Source organism: Symphodus melops, assembly GCF_947650265.1.
Source record: "Symphodus melops genome assembly, chromosome: 9".
In the NCBI taxonomy this organism is placed as follows: Eukaryota; Metazoa; Chordata; class Actinopteri; order Labriformes; family Labridae; genus Symphodus; species Symphodus melops.
The window spans coordinates 25,038,767-25,059,085 of NC_136699.1; the positions used below are offsets into that span (position 1 = coordinate 25,038,767).

The following is a 20,319-nucleotide window of genomic DNA, read 5'->3' on the forward strand; positions in this document are numbered from 1 at the left end:
ACATCTGAGGCTTTGAATATGTCATTGCTCGTTCAACAAACTCTCAAAACACTGAGCGGACGAGTCAAAAGAAATATCCACATAAAAACATCAAACATTCACCTTTGTCACTGTCCGCTTTATCTGTTTTCATTTAGTTTCACTTTCTTTCATTCCGGGTTATGTTAATGTTGTAACCTTAGGGATGATAAACTTTACATGACAATGCACACATTGAAGGATCTCCACTTCCTCATGAAGTAGAGTCTGTTCATCCCCTTCTTCTACACAGCCTGAGTGTGGGTCTTCCAGTTCAACCTGTCGTCTTTGTTGATGTCCAGGTACTTAAAGGGATACTTCACCCATTTACATGAAGCTGTGTATCATTAGAAACATGGTAGTAGTGTTGAATGGTCGTGAATCCAGCCCTCATTTTGCCCTGAGATGAGAAAAATGTATTTCCTTGCCTGGAAGTTTTCTTCATGTGATGCAATATGATGCTTTTTGCATCACATGAAGAAAACTTCCAGGCAAAGAAAAACATATTTTTCTCGTCTCAGGGCAAAATGAGGGCTGGATTCACGACCATTCAACACTACTACCATGTTTCTAATGATGCACAGCTTCATGTAAATGGGTGAAGTATCCCTTTAAACTCCACAGCCACAGTCACATCCTCTCCCAGGAGCTGAAGGTCTATGATGAATGTTACATATGCACCTAGGGTTGTATGAATCCTGGATGACTGCCAGTTACATACTGTAAGCACCGGATGAGTCATACCAACATATTCACGAGGAATTCCCACATACCTGTGCCATTGCATTGAAGCTTGATGAATCTGATAACAGGACCACACACAGTGGACAGTGAAGGTGTACGGTGAGGCCCAAGAGGTCACGGCACAAATGTCCTCCAAGGGCCTGAGGGCTGCTCACGGTGTTGAGACACCCCTCGTGGAGTGGCACCGCACTCCAGATGGGAAAAGGACGACCGGCTGCCTGACATGCCTGGTTGATCACGGAAGAGATGGGCTTTAGCTCTTTCTGTGCAAGTCGAACGGAGTTTGGTAATTCATTCCACCACCTCTCTCTTCTTAGTGACTAAGGGCCCTGTTGTGAAGGTTTGACTTCTTTGCATTTTTTTTATAGTGGGCGAGCCGGAGTGTATATATCTAGATGAGAGAGTTTAGTTAAGAAGGAACATTTTTTGTCGCTGTTTTGTAAGCGAGCAGCAGCCTTCTGCACTGTTAGCTACACTGTGACTACATATATTCATGCACACTGGGTGTCGGTGGATTGTCCACAAACTGATGGATCTGTTTCGAAACAAACATTTTGGACCTGTGAATATTTGTTGTTCAGTCACAGGACATTCAACTTGACGTGCTAAAGGCTGCTTGTATCCACAAGGAGCTGTTTTACGTAATTGAGACTCGACACTCGACTCCACATGGAGTCTGTATAAACTGTGGTCTACCTTCTGATGCTGAAAATGATTGAAAGTAAAGACAACAAGGCGCTAAAACGAGGCATGGGTCGTCTATCCGTTAACACATGAACAGCAGAGCGGTCTCTGTTCAAGTGCTCACTGCTTTAGTGGTAAATGATTCAACTGTACACATTAGAAGTAAAGAATACAAACATGATGTACTGTGTACCATTAAAGCACAAAGCAGCCTGATGTGGGAAAATATGTCAAGTGTCCAAAAGGAGCCAAACGTGTGATGTAAGTGTACGTGGTGAGTTTAAAAAAAAACACACTTTAACTCAGGAAATCTGGCATGACTGACAAACGTGACACTGCTATAACTTTAAAAGGACTCCGATAGCAACAAAGAGAAACCAAACTATAACAAGTACAAGCGGTAATAGAGTGGAGAGGCATCCCAACTGGATCTGTCTGTATTGTTTCATTTCTTAAAGAAGCTGTCATGGCATGTCAAGACAGCATGGCGGGGGACTTCCCACGACTGAATTATGTATTTTGAACATGTCCTTCACAGAAAACTACCACAGCTGATCTTTGTTAAGGATAACAGCAGAGGCAAAAGGATCCTACGACTTAAAACACAGGTCCTCAGAGATCCCTGAAATACACTGAAATATGTTAAGGCTGAGGTGTTATTGTGATCTGCACCTTAAGCACATGAGGATATACTGCCATATCGATGTTTTGAGCGCAGCCCTATAAAACAGCAAACAATATCTGGCCAGCAGTTGTTGAATGATCTTGTGACATACTAAACAAACCAATGGAGACACCAGGCACACAATCACTTCTGGCTGGACATACACTTCCCTCGGCGTGCGATTGTATTTCTGTCTCACCACAGAAAGGAAGGGATACATCTGAGTAGATAACATGTTACAACTTCATTGAGAACACAATGAACTCTGACAAAATAATAACTGCTCAGCACTTTCCATTGTTGGCTTGATTATAGAGTTGCTTGTTCGGGGTATTCTCTCTATTTGGACTTGTTTGTTTTGCTTGAGTGGATCAGGGCCATCTTTTGAATTAGTTCCTTCTCACACCACTGAACAAAGAAAGTCAGGAAGGAGCCAGGCATTATACATAGAGAGCCCTTTTAGCTTACGACAGCAAGACCAATAAAGAAAACCTTTTTCCAGGTTCCTCTCCATTGGCACTGAATATGTATGGCTTGTTTCTCACTATAATGGGATAGGCGTTTTGTTATAATTAGTAAATTGTACTGAAAATAAGGTTGGCTGGTCGTTTCTCTGAGTCTTTAAGGCCTCTTCCTCTCATCTCGTATTGCAGTGCTGTCGTTGATGCAGGTGAAACAAATGCCGCAGCCTTCAAAACTCGTCATCTCTATTTCCATATAATTTCCATTTTGTATAGTAAGCAGATATGTGTCAAAAGATTGAGACAAGATTGTCAAGTTCCTCAACTTTGTCTTTTTTCAGTTTTATCTTTAGTTCATCTTAAATATATGCAGAGACGCAGGAGGAGGAGAAAAATGTGTTTTTTAAGGTGGATACAAAATCTGACGGCGACATAAATATCAGCGCCGTGCCATGAAGGGTAAAGACTGAGATTTACCGAACCTCCAAATCCCTTAAGAATGTTTTGCTATCTCTTTCTGCACTGTCAAGCCATATCTAGCGGTTAATCAAAAGATATCTGCATTTGGCAAAGGGTAGAAATACATAACAGGATTACTGCGTCAGAATTAGCATTTGTTTTTGATGTGTATGTGTTGATGTCTTTGCTGCAGTGTACATTTGATTTTCAGAATACTCTCGCTGATCCTTTCCATTTATGCTCACTTCCTCATGTGTCATGTAGAGTAGTGTGCAGGAGTCAGAAAGCAGCTACGTTTCGGCACTATGTTAGATCCAAAATATTTAAAGGACCTACGTATCTGTAAGATGTCAGATATAACCATCATGCATCATCAGACATTGAGGGATCATGCTGTGTTGAAGCTTCTCTGACAACACAGCAGCCGGTATGTCCTCCTTTTAACTTTAGATTCTGCACCTCAGTGGTCTGGATTTGGGAAGTTAAGCAGATTAAAGGCACCCTCACGTGGCCATTTTGGGCACCCCTCGGCTCACTATCAGGTGTTGCAGCAATGGAAGCGGGCAAGTGAACTGGTTTAGATATAACTGATTCTACCCGATCTGTTTCTAATAAGCTCCACGAGAAGAAAAGTGGTCAAAGGATATTGGCGATGCTTTGCAATGCAAACAGGTTGGAACACCAATAGTTTTCCAGACCGATGCAGAGCTGGCTAAACACTGAAGATTCGGTGTCCGCGACATGGCAACCTGTGTGCATATTGATTCTAGGGAGGAGGGGAGACAGCTCTCTGAAAGGATTTCAATTTAGCCTGCAGTACGCTAAGTATATATTAGGGTTAGTATATATTTATTCCTAATTGTCTGAATTGGATAACTTACTGATACTGTCATCATATACAATATTTCCTCTCCACTCTTCATTCCTGCCACCTCAAAAGGGGAAAGTCACTCAGCTGCCAAAGCAAAGTTACACTGAGGAGGTCAGTGGATGTTCAGTGGTTTGACAAATAGTGAACACAAAGTACTGTGGTTTTAAGAGACAGTGTCAGCTAGGTCACAGTATCAAGTCCTTAATCCCAGAAGGTAGAAGCTTCACCATTGGTTACAAACAAAGTCCCAATAAAAGGGCTGACGTCTCGCTGAGAATGTGTTAAAAAACAATCAGCATACAGTGAAACTGAGTACATTTAAACTGTGTTGACCATCATCAGACACTCCCTATTAATAAGATGCCTGCCCCATGACAACAAGGTAAAAACAGTACCAAGGGTCCTATCAAGGATGAGCTCTTTACCCATCATACTTATGGAAACAACTCAGGCTCATAGTTTGATTACAAAGAGACCATACCTTTTTTTTTTTAACCCTTTCTAACCTATGATATATTCTTAAATGACAACAAGGTAACACCACAAAAAAATCTATATGAAGAAATCTATCATGTTGAGGAAGAAGAAAACCTTGTATGTCTCGTGATATAAAATAAACATTATGCAAACCTTCTTATTTAAACACCATGTTATACCAACCACTGTCAACAGAATGGTATTATCCTGGAGAGTGTTTAGGATGTGTAGGCTTCCATCATTGCATCCACTTCAGAGGCCCTTCATGGCTTCCTGCCTCCATCCCTTCCTAGAGAACATATGAAACCAGACAGGAATGATGGTAATTTATGTCTCGCCATGCCTCAACTAGCAGCCGTAATCACACGCCGACACCTGTTGTAACTCCTCAGTTAAACGTGACACGACAGAAGAAGGGAGAGCACACATTTGGCCTTGTGGCTTGATGGAGACACTGTGATGCACTGACGCTCTCCTTCATGTTCATGCAGACTGATAAATTGACAGTTAAACATCAACCGAGTGCAGCCACCCATCTTCAATGACTCTCAAGGGTTAGAGGTTTTTTTTTCACTCTGCATGAAATGAGGGTTTAAAGTGTTCCTGTATCCATACTAGAGATGGAATGAGTTTCATCTAACAGACACTGGACTTAATGTTTCAATAAAGCCATAAAAAAGCTACTCGGTCTCTATCTGGTTGTATTTTCACACGAATTGTGGAATTCTTCAAATGAATTTCAGGACGACTGCCCAAGAAATTCTTCAAGAAAACCACTGAAGCAGTTTAATGACTAAACGGAGATCGTATCGTCTCATTAAGACGGCATATTGAAGTGCACCTCCCTCCCGCTCGCTTCGTTGTCGTGTCAGCTCACTGGGATGTTCTGTGGAGAAAAAAAAAATCAGGATTTGCATATAAACAAAGATGACAGTCGATGAGGTTGTTTGTCGCTGTCTAACGGTAACAACACATCAAACCGAGTTACGGACTTGATATTCCGCCATTGTTGCACATTGGCGTCTCCGATGTTGTCACATCCCGTCTCATCACTACACAACTCTACACTGCTCCTAGTGGGTTATATGCACACTGCATCTTGAGGGTTACAGTGTGAGGATGTGCAAAACCGATGCATATGCTGGACATGCAAAGATGATGTCATGCGTTCACGTACCCGTAGATAAAAGAAATGTCTTCATCCCTAATCTTGACTGCTGGCTGCTGGAGCAAGTCCCTGCATGAAGCTGAAATCCAGCAAGTAAAATCTTTGACTGCCAACCAGGCACACATACAGCACAATATTCTTTGAGCTCTCAGACTGCGAGGAATCAACTTCATGCAATGTCTGTCTTGGAACATGTGTGCAAATTATCACTGCGATAAAACATTCAGAAACAAAGTGGGCATTATGTGCTGCTGTGACTGACTCTTTCAAAATGTGGCGATCAGCCTTTTCACCGTTGGTTTCATGTTAGCCTTTTTCTGAAATAAATCCCTAATTCATTTACCTTTCAGCTCCATCCACGCCCCCAATTCATCAACTAACCAATGGGCTCCGACACCTGACGTGGTTGAAGACAGATGGCGGCGCTGTGCCGGTCTGTGTGGCCTACCTGGAGGTTGTTGGAAGAAAAATCCAGTGGTTGTATCGTCCCTCCAAGCCACCGGATTCACCATCAGGGATCCGTTTCCTTGGCAGACTTCCTCCGTGTGTGAAGATCTCCCGGTACGAAAGGTAACTCCGACGGCGTCGGAGGGGTTCTGTTTTGATTATTCAAAGAGTGTTTGTTGCAGGGAGGGCTGCGCTGAGAGGAGGGCTCACTCCTTTTTTTCTTCTAAGAACCAACTGAACAAATCCCGACTTAAAGTTTGGAAGGTGAATTTTCTGATTCGTTGCTGGTGTTGGTTTTCATCTGAGGATGTTGAAGTGCTGATTGTTGTTTTTTTGAGCCTGTTATTGTTATTGTTGCCTTTTGATTTTCCTTTTCACATTTTGTTGTTTGACAAACTGTTTAGCTTGCGCTGCTCTGTTGTGGCTGGTTTAATGTTTGATTGATCGTTTGGAAGGCTCACCAATCAAACCGTCTTTTTCAAGGGAGCTCATGAAGCCAATGTACAGTACAAGCAGAAGTCATGAACGCAAAAGAGCTCCTGTAGGAGTTGATTCTGATCACCAAGAAGAGTCCTCAGGACCAAAAACTTTTATGTCCAGTGTTTAAAAATTTATTTCTGGTGCCTGACGGCAGAGAACAAAATCTGCCATGATGAAGGAATATTTAGTTTGGCATTCTGTAACACAAGAAGCTGAGCTGAGAACTGAGTTTGTCTTTGACAATGATAGATCTCTATTCTTGAATTTTAATGCCAGTGCATAAAGTTGAGTCACAGAGATGCACACCTAATGGCTGGTCAGAGGAATATGGGGGGGAAAAAAAGAACTAAAATTTCTCTCTGTACTTTGTATCTCTCTTCTGTCATTTCTTCTTTATGTCAGTCCCACTAAATGCATAATTGCATCAGAGGCTAAAAGAACAGAGAGCCCTTTGATTGTCCAGCTAAATTTAATCGGACCGTTTGTCGTTAAAATCCGAGCTCGCCACGTCAGTTACCCGTTAACGTTATCTTCAGCTAAATGGTCGTTTCCATGAACATTTTTCTTTTTATTGAATTTATTTTTACAAACTCACGTCAGCAGAGCTCCTGACTCCAAAGAGACGAGACAGTCCACCCTGTTCTCCTCTGTTATCAGCTCACACATCTGCATCCTGTGCAACGTCGACCCTGGAGGAGGGAGAAAGAAAGTCATGTTTCTACTCAGGCTCTCATTGGCTACAGCGGCCTATAGGAGCAGTGAATGGAGGGTCCTGATTGGTCAAATCAGGTGTCAGTCAAAGGTCATGAACTATAGTGCAGAGGTGACAGTCAAACAGTAGAGGGAAATAATCAATCTGTGGGTCTTTATTGATGTTTGGATTTCATCGTTTACTGGAGACAGACGACCTGCAGACGAGAAGAAACAGGAATCGGAAGTTTGTTTGTCTGTGGTCTGACAGATGTGTAGGTTGTGATTTCTGTCAGTTGGATCTTGAAATAGTAAACATGGTTGGAATCGCAAGAATCAGAACTTTCTCAGAGTATACACAGAACAGAAGTAGTTTCAGTGACGGTGGCCTAAAAACTGAGAAAACACACACCGACCGTCTGCTGGCAGGCGAGCTCAGATATGACAACAGTTTAACTTTTAGATTTTCAATACAGACAATTTAGAGATTAATGTTGAGTTTTCAAAGTCATCATGGCCTCGTGAGATCTCCAATCTGTTGACATAGAGAGAAGCTGATCCTTTAAAACTCATTTTAATATTAATGACACTTTATTGTGAACTGATGTCAGAGTCAGTGCCTTGGACATGGTTCATGTCTTTGTTTTTATTAACTGTGCCGACCTTTTGATAATTGTGACTGTAGCATCACTATCTTAAGTGCCATGTGACAGCCTGTCTGACTTTCTCTTTCTACGTCATCTTAAAGTCAGGAGCAGGCTGCGCATCACGTCCTCAACAGTTTTTAGTTCAGGATCCAAGGATCCAGCCCGGGACCACAAGGAAGATGTGATTGTGTTGCCCCGGTGCTCAGTATCATTACAGCATATTAGTTCCCTTGTCATGGGGGGAGCCCAGCAGAAACTCCAGCTTAGAGAGACAATTACCGGGTTTATCAATCGTGGCAGGTGAGTGAGTGAGCGTTTGAAGGGAAACTCATTTTCATTACACAGAAATGTCTGGGTACTAGAGACTAGTACTAAAAACAAATCAGTGGAATCAGCGGAGCTAAAGGTCACCGGCTTGTTTGCAGAATTGAGTCAAAGAAACAGAAAACGAGCGTCGCACCCTTTGCTTCCACTTTTCACTGCAGGAAACGAAATGCCATCGTTTTCAAGGATCCAAATCTAGAACCTGACGTGATGGCTCGTCAAAGTGGACACACTGTATGGCCCACTCAAACATTACTAACAATGTGAAACAGTTATGTTGCACATGATGAAATGTAACACAAACGTTTTCACGCTCACAGTCGGGGTCAGCTGTAGCCATTTTGGCGCCCTACAGGTGAGATTCAGCAAACACAGCAGCATGATGATTGTGTAAGTGTGCTTCTTTTTCGCTGTGTTGTTACTAAACAACGAGTGAATAACACTCGTTGTTTAGTTTGAAGGCGAGTATCGATCCCCCAGCTCCTCAATGAAGACTTTTTTTTTTTTTTAAATCCACATTTTTCAGATTTGTGATGTTTGACATGACGTGTGGGTAATAAATACTGCACCGTATATATTTTGGATATTCTCTTCCTTTTGAATCTTTTATGAGAGCACATGTTGTGTGTTGGTCTCACAGTGAAGCCGAGCACTCAGACATTCACACGGCTATCCTTCACTCTTTATGTGAGAATCCTCTTTCTTTCCATCTCTGTGTTCCTGGACTGAATCAACCAACTCCCCCGCTCCCAATTCTCATCCACTTCTTCATTACCTCTGTTTGACCCCACACCCCTCTCAATGTCCCTCCAACACACACTCCCACACACACGCAGGTTCAGAGACCGTGGTGTGTTCAATTAAAGAAAGAGAGGCCACGGGGGGTTGTTCTTGGGCAAGAAGCCACACATCTGGAAAAAGTCAACAACATATGAGCATAAAAACAATAATTATTCATTTTTACACACGGCTTTTAAAATCACAAACCGGGGAAATCCTTCCCACGATTGGATTCAATCTAAAGGCAAAAGGATCGACTCGTTGGGCTGTGCCGTCAACGGCTCTAAAATTAAACTTGAACAGTGGGAGAAAAAAAAAAGGAACAACCTTTCCAAGCCTTTTTTTTTAAACACTTTCTCAATATTTAACTGGTCGAAAACCACACTCGTATTCTGGGCGCCATGCCTAAGACCACCAAGGGACCACTCAGTACCTAGTGTTCTACCTACAAAGGGGCAATAGAGGGTCATCAGGCGACAGATCTCTGGCTAGCTACGCCTGAGATCGTCCTGCAGACGCTCTGCTCTCAGAACAATGGTGACTGCATGTGGCTTCGAGCTTTCTGCTGTTTCTTTGCTGGAACATCGACCACCACGGCTGCCGACTGTAGACGCCATGTCGTGGATCAGTGTTCATCCCGTGTCTCCTAAAAGGCGTCCCTCACTCGCGTATTAGCCCCTCCCACCACCGATGCAAGGCGGGACAAGGGACACGAGGCAAACGAGAGAGAAACATGTTTTAAAGGTCCGATATTATAAACTTTTGAGGTTCATATAAATATTTTATGTCTACTACAGTACGTCCACAATCGTTGATATTAGAAAAAAAAGCCGCTCCATGCAGGCTCTCATCTGAGTGTATTTCTAACTTTCAGAATCCCCCACCAAGAGAAAAATAAAAAACAAGGCTCACCACGGTGGCTGGTCGGCTGATCTGCTGTCTCGTAACTGGTCAATCGTTCGGCTTTGTTTTTTGGATATGTCCCGCCCCTTTTCCCATATCGGCAATGCTACAGTCTGAGGGGAGCTGTTGTGCTTGCAACAACGAGGCAATGGGCTTGAAACAGTGACATCATTGGTTTGTGATGTCACAAATGAGGGCAGCTATCACGACTTCTAACAGGAGGAGGAAGGAGAAGCTGCGTTACCGTGGACTTTTGAATTTTTTGCACATAGACGTAGCTAAACATGCACAAGACGCCTGAGAACACTAAAGAGCAAATAAAAGCAGAACAAGAAGAATATTGGAGCTTGAAGAGACACGGGGCGTCGATTCCTTCACAGCGGCACGAGAAGCGGCGTCCTTGTCTAATGACGGCTGATCACTGCTGAGTTGTTGTCAGTCGACTTTAACATCTGTTTGTGTCCACACAAATAGTTTAATCACACACATCAGATAAGAGTGTGTTTGTCTCTGGGTCTAACCTGATTACAAACACCTGCACATAAAGCACAACCTGCAGTCTGTTTACTGCGCGAATCAGATGCCGTAATCAGAAACCTGGATATGAGTATTCATCATGAGCACAGGGATATGAATAGCCAGCTTACATGTGAGCGTGTAAACATCCTGCAGAGGATGCAAACCGGGATGAGGCTCATAGTCGGGATACTCGAGTCCAGTAAACACACTCGTGAAAGCAGATTAATCAGAGAAGCTCCATCGCTCTTAAATGTTCGTATTAAACGCTGGTGTGTCGAGTCATCACCTGTCAAAGATTCAGCAGTGAGATTCAGGTAAACTTCAAAATAGATTTGGCCCTCTTCCTTCCTCTTCTATCTGCTCCTCACACAAACACACGTAAGCCTCAGGTGCAGTCATCCTCGGCGGCTTGTGATTGACTTGACAAATGTGCTGTGGAGCAGCGCTCCGACAATATATACCCACCTGGTCTCCTGTGGAAACCTGCAGGCGTTTCCCTTCAACGCTGCTCCCCACATCAATCATAGCAGGAGTCTGAGGCGGCCATCATTCTCAATAAAAAGTAAAAGACAAACAAAGAAAAGGTGGAAAGTCACTTTCTTCATTATGGACATCACTCTTTAGCGTCATTAATCATGTCAGCACAGTGATGGGATTAAACGTCAGACTCCAATTTGTTTCCATGCATTTAATAAAAAATAAAATAATAATACATAAACTAACAAGAGTTGCTGCTGCTACTGTATATGGCTTTTTTTCCCCTTCTATCTAACACTGGGGATAAGTCATCCTGTCACATCCTGACACCCACCTCTGTGTCCCGCTCCCTGGCCTGCTGTCACAGTCCATCGTCACGCCTCAGTCAGGCTGCAGTCCTTCCACTGCAGCTGCTGTGATCATGGCCTCCAGGCTCCCGACCGAGTCCTCCACGAGTCCCACATCACGCCTATCCTGGCTCCATATTCTCTGACCTCTCCTTTCCTGGAGTAAAGGTACCTCCTCACAAATCAGCCACGCTTTTTGCTTTAGCTTCCATAAGGGAATTGCTTTGGGCAATATGCACCATGGCTGCAGCCCCGTCGTTCATCTCAGCACTGCCTGCTCTACGTCAGACTCATTCAAACAGAGATAGAGCTCTAAAAAAAACAAACAACACTTCCCAACATTAACCAGAATGTCCAAGACGTTATCACAACCCCACATCCATTTATCCATCATCAAAACCAAATGTTCTCACTCCCAAGTTGCCAAATTTAGCAGCCACATCAGCAGCCCAGTTTGAAAATAAACACATCACATTACCTAAAGGAATTATTCACATAAATCCTGAAGAAGAGGATGATCAGAATGATGTACTTTGATTTATCCGGATCATTTATAGCTTAAAAATACTTCCATATTAATTTATTTTATTAATTCCATTTCTATCTGTAATTTTCTGAACTGAAGTTTAATTTTTTATTGTATGTTTATCTTTGAAAGCCTTCTTCTATAGTGTGTGTCACAGAGCTGGACTCTGTCTTCAGTTAGTTTCCATGAGACACATCGGATCCTCACAACAAAAATGACAGACCGTCAGCTCTGCACGCAGGCGATGACAAATCAACCAGATCCTTTCCTTTAATCTCTGTTTCAACTGACAGGAAGATTTGTTCATGAAGAAATGAAACATATCTGAAATAATCGTAAATGTATTTAGTTAATTATAGTGTATGTTTTCTTCTGTTCAGTTTAATCTAATACAAGAATTAATAAGTATGTCTAGCACGCACCTGGTGTGTGTGTGTGTGTGTGTGTGTGTGTGTGTGTGTTATATTACTCCATACCTTTTATTTCTTTGCTGTTTGTGTCTTTACATCTCTTCTTCTAATAGCACGTTCAGAAGAGTAAATGTGTGAATGTAAGACATCAAGATAAAGACCGGAGACCAAACCAAGAGTGACAGAGGGTCTGTAAAGAGACCTTTCCTGCCTCCTAGTGGCGTCATGTGTATAATATACAACAAAAACAAAAAGCTCCTCATAACTTCACTATGACTGAGGCAGCAACAGCATTTACCCTGCACTGCTACATTTCCCCGCTGTGCAGCTATTTAGATTAATCGCATCATTATTTGCTGTTGCAGCAGAAGCTTATCCAGAGGCTTTTATGCAAACGGGTTGCTGTTGTGCCAGTGCTCGTATGACATGTGTGCAATGTGTGTATGGGGGCCGATGCACAGTGAAATCAAGTTTTAAGAGTGGAAGCAGACAGCGTTATCAACATGTTCAATAGAATAATAATAATAATGATAATAAAAAATCTGTAATGTGAATGTTTTCACTTGCATTGTTCGTGTTAGTTTATTTCCAGAAGATTTCAAATAAAAAAAACAGTAAAGGGTTAATAATGGTAATAAACGGTCTTCAGTAGATGGAGTATCATTTCGATCATCCAATAGACCAATGCATCATCAAAGTGGGTCTGATGAGAGAAAATCAAAATTAAATACGAAAGTTATCTCTTATTATGAAGGCTGTGCACGTGAGAGTGCGTGTGTGTGTATAGTTCATGTTGAACGTGTTGGTGACGTAGCGGCCCCTGTCCCTTCTCTCTCTCTCTCTCGCTCGCTCTCCCATTCTCTCACACAGACACACACTCACACACACGAACGCGGTGAGGCAGCAGCAGCAGACGCTCAGTGCTGCTCTGAGTGTGAGGAGCGGAGGAGGAGGAGGACCGGCGGGTGTACAGGCTGTAGTTATGCCTCAGCTCCGGGATTATATATCTCCCCTCGTTCACTCTATTCCACGCGCGCTGCCTTTTCTCTTCTTTTTGGCTTTCGACTCCACTTTTAACCTGCCACCTTGCTTTTGGAGACGGGATTAAGGAGAGACAGCCGTGCGTCATGGTGCGTCTTAGCGCATTATTTCTGGATCTTTGAAGAAGAAAAAAAAAGTGATTTCTTTTGCCTGGACCAAAATGTCGCTCTTTCTGTGTATGGGGTGGAAGAGAGGCAGCGTTTCGCAGCCCGCGTCTCTCTGTGACTGTTTGGCTGCAGCTGCTGGTGATCTGCGTAAAGCCTCTGAATAAAGCGGCGCTCTCCGTGAGGAAAAAGGGGGTTACAGCAAGCGGCTTTTTCTCCCCGAGTCTCCTCTGCCTCTGACAATGTGCCAAGTCTATTCACCACATAGCTGATTTGTCATGGTTTCTTCTTTTTTTTATTTTTTTTTCATGATTGATTTTTTTTTCGGAAGGTATTTTTGATCTTTTTTTGGATTCAAAGCGAAGGTCAATGGAGAGATTTGCGCATCTCCCTTGCGTCACGCTCCTATTTTAACACCGAATAACGGTGTTGCGCCAGTTTTTTTGGGGCGCCTGTGTGAGTGTGCGTGTGTGAGTGTGTCTGTGTGAGTGCGTCCCCCCCCCCCTCTCTCTCTCCCAAGAGCGAGAAGTCATCCTGTTATTTTTTTTTCTTTCCACACAAGGCTCACGCTGCAAAGTTAAATGCTGGATCTATATTTCAGCGACCATTTTTGGCTGTAAAAATGCTGAGCGGCGTCCTCTTTTTGAGCGTCCTTTCGGTCACAAGCCTGACACCTTCCGTAACGCAGAGCCGCAAAACTTCAGTCTCCAAAGAAATCTGCAAGAATCGCTGCACCTGCGAGGAGAGGGAGAATATTCTGAACATCAACTGTGAGAATAAAGGATTTACCTCCGTCAGTCAGTTCGTGGCGCCCCCTAATAAAATCTCTCAGCTTTTTCTAAACGGAAACTTCCTGTCACGGCTCGGCGCCAATGAGTTTGTCAATTATGGCAATGTCACTTCACTGCATCTTGGGAATAATGGCTTGCAGGAGATCAAAACGGGCGCTTTTAACGGGCTCCGCTTTCTGAAGCGGCTCCACTTGAACAATAACAACCTGGAGGTGATTAAAGAGGACACATTTGCAGGACTGGAGAGTTTGGAGTATTTACAGGCAGACTATAATTATATCAGCGCCATCGAGCCCGGTGCTTTCAGTAAACTGAATAAGCTGAAAGTGCTCATCTTAAATGACAACCTGCTGTTATCTTTGCCTCCCAACATTTTCCGCTTTGTGCTGCTCACACACTTGGATTTACGTGGCAACCGGCTGAAAATGCTGCCCTTTGCTGGGGTGTTGGAGCACATCGGTGGCATCATGGAGATCCAGCTGGAGGAGAACCCGTGGAACTGCACCTGTGATCTGATCCCCCTCAAATCCTGGCTGGACACCATCTCCGTGTTTGTGGGGGACATAGTGTGCGAGACGCCGTTCAGGCTGCACGGGAAAGACATCACGCAGCTCATCAAGCAGGATCTGTGCCCGCGCAGGAATGCTGGTGAGCGTGTTCACCCCCCCTCTGACTCCCACTTTCAAGGCGCCCTGCCCCCCACCTACCATCCCGGCGGGATCACCCCCACTCGAGCTCCGAAAGCTTCACGCCCTCCTAAGATGCGATACAGGCCCACTCCTCGCATCTCCAAGGACAAGCACGTCTTTGGGCCCATCATGGTTTACCAGACACGCTCCCCCGTGCCCATGCTGTGTCCAAGTGTGTGCGTGTGCACGTCACAGAACCCCGACAGTGGACTGAACATTAATTGCCAAGAGCGTAAGCTGCATAACATCAGCGAGCTGAACCCCAAACCCTCCTACCCCAAAAAACTCCACCTGACCGGTAACTACTTACAAGTGATTTACAGGACTGATCTGACTGAGTACAGCTCGCTGGAGCTGCTGCATTTAGGAAATAACAGGATAGCAGTGATTCAGGAAGGAGCTTTTGAGAACCTCACCAACCTCAGACGGCTCTATCTGAATGGGAATTACATCGAATCGCTTTCTCAGTCCCTCTTTGCTGGACTGCAGTCTCTGCAGTATCTGTATTTGGAATACAACATCATCAAAGATATTTTACCACAAACGTTTAACTCTTTGCACAACCTGCAGCTGCTCTTCCTCAACAACAACCTTTTAAGATCGCTCCCTGACAACGTGTTTGGTGGCACCATGCTCACGAGGCTCAACCTGCGGAATAACCATTTCTCCTACCTTCCTGTCCGAGGGGTCCTGGACCAGCTGTCGGCGTTCATCCAGATCGACCTGCAGGAGAACCCCTGGGACTGCACCTGCGACATCGTGGCGCTGAAGAACTGGATGGAGCTGTCCAGCACCAGCGTGGTGGTTAATGAGATCACCTGTGATAGTCCCTCCAAACACGCGGGTCGTCTCCTGCGCTCGCTCCGCAACGAGGCCATCTGCCCCGAGCCGAGTGCGGTGCCCCCGCCGCAGCAGGCCCCCCCTACAAAAGCCCCCACGTTAATAAGCCCCGGCACGGTGGCTCCCACACCCACCTCCCCCTCCTCGCTTACTCCTTCGTCCTCTTTCAGCTCGGTCAGCCCCACCGAGTCCCGGCTCCACACTCCCGAGTTGCACCCAGAGGTTCCTCTCTCGGTCCTGATTCTCGGGCTTCTCGTGGTTTTCATCCTCTCCGTGTGCTTCGGTGCCGGGCTCTTTGTTTTTGTTCTGAAGCGACGCAAAGGAGTGGAACACGTCCCCACAGGTGCCAACAACCTCGATCTAAACTCTTTCCAAGTGCAATATGGCTCCTACACTCCTGAACCCACCCAAGACAAATCCTCTGAAAGCCACGTTTATAACTACATCCCCCCACCTGTGGGCTCCATGTGCCAGAACCCTATTTACATGCAGAAGGATGGGGAACAGGTGGCGTATTACCGCAACCTGAAGGAGCTCAGCTTTGGGCCCCTGGATGCCAAAAAGGATGATGCTCACATTCGCAGCCCAGGGGCCTACACCATCAGCACAATGGATTTTATGGATAAAACTCCAACGTCATGCGGTTTGACCACGCCGGACCCTCCTGAGATGCTGTATCAGAATTTAGGCGAGAGGCCCACGAAGGAGCTCCCTGCAGCTGCAGGCGCTCCCCCTTTCCATTACAACTTTTGCACCTTACCCAAGAGACCTTGTATCGTGCCCCCCTACGAGGTCGCTACAGCTCGGCGGCATGTCACCAACCAGGACAGGTTGAATAAAACCGTGCTGTACGGGACCCCCAGGAAATACTTTGGGGCCGACAACCCTTGCAAAAACAATGAGCTCCCGCTGCTGCTCCACGGGAAGCTAAAAACAGAACCAGACTACCTGGAGGTTCTGGAGAAACAGACTGCGATGAGCCAATTGTAAGATAGCAACAACCCCCCCCCCCCCTCCCCCTCCCAGGTTCTGTGCAGCATTCATAATAATCACGCAGTTACTGTAATAATAGCCCTCTCTATATCTATATCTTATCTATCTGTGTTCAATCTGACATGATTGATGGAAGCGAACTGAAGTCTTTGATTTTTCTTCCTTTTTCTTCTCTTTTTTTTTTTTAAAGCTGTATAAATGGAGTATAAGAAGTATATTATTATGCAGTTCTATTTTTCCCCCCTGGAAGGTTTAAATTATTTCTTCTATTTTGGGAAAATGAAACTCTCAAAGACTTTGACCACAGCAGGTATACCATGAGCAGGACTGTGTACAAATACGGCTTTGTGCTTTTCATGAAACTGTATTTTAATCCCCTGTCAACAAAAAAAAAAAAAAAGAAAAAAAAAGGGATGACGTCTGAATAATTATTCTTTGTAGAAGAAGAAATGCTCCGGATCGACATTCCTGTACATAATAAGCATACACAGATAAATGGTGAGTGTTAAACCGTCAAAGGGAAACCTTTTTTTCAGAATCCAACAAGCGGCAAAATCGTACGATACTTACTCCAGAAAGTGCCTTTGCACTCAACTATTTTATCAACAATGCTCTCTGCAACATGGAAATGTTCTCTTCTTTTTTGAAAGTGCTGTATTTTAAGGAATCAAATCTTTATGTAAAATAGAAGACTTATTTGTCTGTTTAAAAAGAAGAAAAATGACAAAAAAAAACAAAAACATAAGAGACTGGTTGTGAAATGATGGATGAGTTGTTGACAGGGAGAATGGTGTTATTTTGCTTTCCATATGAAGTGTCTTTGGAGATGTACAACTCATAGAGAATATTGTGTATGCTATAAGGGGGAGCAATACAGCGCAGGCGGAGTCGCGCCATTAAACTTTCACTGAAGCACTTTGTCAAGATCCTGAGCTTGGGGTATGTTTTTGCGTCACATGTGCATAATTATTTGTGGCTGCTGCGGTGTGTGTGTGTGTGTGTGTGTGTGTGTGTGTGTGTGTGTGTGTGTGTGTGTGTGTGTGAGAGTGGTGGAAGCCAGAGAAAAAGCCTGCAGCTCCTCTCTCTCTCTCTCTCTCTGTCTCGCTCTCTGCTCGCTCTCTGTGATTGACGAGGTGCATTTTTTTGGCTGCTGCCCGTCTTGACTGATAGCCACAGCTTCTTCTACTTTTCTCTGACCTGACGCAGCACTTCAAGGTCCCCATTTGATCCATTCGATGTCTCAGCCACACGGTGTTTAGAGTAAGGGCTCAATATTTTCTTTGATCGGGGTCAAGAAAGCTTTGACATTTCCTCAAGTACTGGGACTCTTGGAGCACTGAAACACACACTTGGCTAAAGAGAGGTATGCAGAGAGAAAAATATGCCGTGCTGCTCGTCAGGAATTGTAATCTTCCAGGAGAGAAGAAGTGCCATTAGTAAAGCAATTAGTAACAGTGGAGAATTGCCTGTTGTGGATAAGCAGTGAAAGAAAATGTGCGGCTGCTGCAGATGGAGGAGAGAGAGCGGTGTGATTTAAAGAGTACTGACTCTGCTTGAAACCGTTTCTTCCTCCTGCATCGCTCGCCTCACAAACTGACACCTCGTTATGAAGGCTGAGAAAAGCCAGGCTTTTTTAACAGGTGCTGCTCTTTCTGCTGTGAAGTCTGTAACATTAGGACAGGTTTTTTTTTTATAGCATTCGATTGTTGTAAATTGCTCAGAGGAAACAGGAATTCTGTGGGAGAGCTCTTCTTCTTCTGAGCCGACCATTACTAAATGATGTGAATTATCTCCCGCCATGCGGTGAGAGGCCTGCCTTCGTCTCTCCTGACACGGATGAACTGTGCTGCCAGCTCTAATGCTAATTCTGTTTTGTGTCCTTCAACTCCAGTTGACATTGGCTCTTTGTATTCTCTTTGAATGGTCTCCCAGCGGCCAAATTTCTCTCTCTCCCCTCTGCACCCCCCCCCCTTTTTTTTTTTCTTTTTGTATGTCCCCTCCTCCACCTCCTCCTCTGTCTTTTGTCTCCATGTTTTGCCTCCGCTGGATCTCTGCTGGCTATTGTGTAGCTGTCCAAGGTGCTGAAATGTTGCCGGCAACAGGGCCATGTTCCAATCTGACGGCCCCGAGCGCAGGGCTCGCAAATGGAGGCGAGCAAACCTGCTTCTTTTTTCAAGAGTTAGATGGAAAAAGTTGTTTTGTGCTGGAATGTAGATTTGCTGAAAGGCTGTATTTTTTTTTTGTGTGTTGCTGGAAATCTTACCCCCCCCCCCCCCCCCCCCAAATAAGTAGGTCTGTCTACGCTTGAGGGCTTCCAGGGAGTCCCTGCATACTGCATGAAAGCTGGTTGTATCAGCTGCTGTTAGCCTGTGTGTTGGTTTGTACTGAAGGAACATTAGAAGCAGGAAGTGAACTCAGGGTCCAGCTGTGAGATATATCTGGAGCTCATTGTCTTTGGAAAGTGTTCATCTTCAGTTTAAAGCTGTGAGCAGGACTCTTGTGTGAAGACTTTCAGTTGTGTTTGCAGCGATTTCAATCTGTTTTCCTCATCGCTGTTCGAGTTTGATTTGTTGTTAAGATAAGATAACGCATTATTCTTCTCACAAACAGTGTTACAGCAGAAGAACAATCACACAGTGTAAAATGACAGAAAATATGCATCAAAAATGGATTAAAAAAGTAAAAAGAGCCACTAACAGGCTGCAGTTGTTACTTAAAGATGTACGTCTGAACAAACTGCAGGAAGGTTGTTCCAAATAAATCCATTATAAACCCATTATTGCTGTGTTACACTGAAAGAACTCAAATCTTCGCGAGTGTAATTAACTCAAGAGTCCTCACAAACCTTCTTACCTCAAACACAAGAAAGACTGCGATTCTCAAAATAAGTAAAAAAAAAACAAAAAAAACATCTATAAATGGTGTGAAATAAAACATTTAGTCTCACTTGAAGAAACTCGATGAGTAAAACTTGCTCACTGGCAGGTTATTTGACCCTGGTTTTTTATGTTTAACTAAGATGTCTGTGAGGATGTGTCAGGGTCTAGATAAAGACGTGTTGGAGAGACAGGACAGTGGACAGAGCTGGATATCAGAGTCCAACCCAGGCCGCCCGTCCAGACGACCACAGCCCGCATGTGTCCGACTCCACTAAGGAGATTAAGAATAAATAAATAAATAAATAGTTGAATACATTTGCTTAGATTAGTGTTTTCACAGTGACGGCCTCGCTACAGGCGGAGCAGCACAAAAACAACTCAGCTCTGAACTGCTTTTGTGTTTTGTTTCTTCAAACATCAAATTTAGAGTTTGTCAAAGATTTGTCACTTATTGGATCCTAATTAATAAACAAATGAAAATAGTAGAAGTACAATAAATAAACAGAAGATACAAATTCAAGAGGACAATGATGATGTACCAACTTAGTCATAACTGAATAAAAAATAATAATAAAATCCTATCTCAGTGTATTACTATAAACAGTAACTACAACCCAAATCCAAATAATATTAAAATGATAAAGAACAGGTGGAGTTCACTATTGTGAGGCTCATACTGTCACTTTATATGACGCTGCGTTGTCAGGCAGCTGAGGCGCTCGTGTCTTTAAAGGGACAGCCTAACACAGGAGAATCATCGAGGCGTGAACAGGCACATTATTAGACACCTGTCAGTCTAACTTAACTTTGACCCTTCATAATGTTTGCCATTATAATGACCATCCAACACTTCCATGACCAGCGAGCGCTCTGCCTTCGAACGCTC

The 20,319-nt window shown here is 44.1% G+C and overlaps 1 protein-coding gene and 1 long non-coding RNA gene across 3 annotated transcripts; one reads left to right on the forward strand and one right to left on the reverse strand.

Moving 5' to 3' along the window:
* Positions 1–7,269: 7,269 nt before the first annotated feature.
* LOC306829488 lies at positions 7,270–11,436 on the reverse strand. Its single transcript, XR_013779866.1, has 3 exons — positions 11,148–11,436; positions 10,802–10,887; positions 7,270–7,381 (listed from the first exon to the last, which is right to left on the reverse strand). It is a non-coding gene; the product is annotated as an uncharacterized lncRNA (long non-coding RNA).
* A 1,511-nt stretch (positions 11,437–12,947) lies between these two features.
* On the forward strand, positions 12,948–18,830 carry slitrk2 (SLIT and NTRK-like family, member 2). 2 transcript variants are annotated; one of them, XM_079351985.1, is made up of 2 exons: positions 12,948–17,578; positions 17,611–18,830. In XM_079351985.1, exon 1 carries the CDS (start codon positions 13,864–13,866, stop codon positions 16,549–16,551), a length of 2,688 nt encoding a protein of 895 aa, XP_079208111.1. In that variant the 5' UTR covers positions 12,948–13,863; the 3' UTR covers positions 16,552–17,578; positions 17,611–18,830. The 2 variants fall into 2 exon arrangements, with proteins under 2 accessions (XP_079208111.1, XP_079208112.1); XM_079351986.1 differs by having other exon boundaries at positions 12,948–17,574.
* Positions 18,831–20,319: the final 1,489 nt, after the last annotated feature.

Coding starts and splice junctions, on each gene's coding strand:
- slitrk2 (XM_079351985.1), top strand. CDS start 13,864: ATGCTGAGCGGCGTCCTCTTTTTGAGCGTCCTTTCGGTCACAAGCCTG.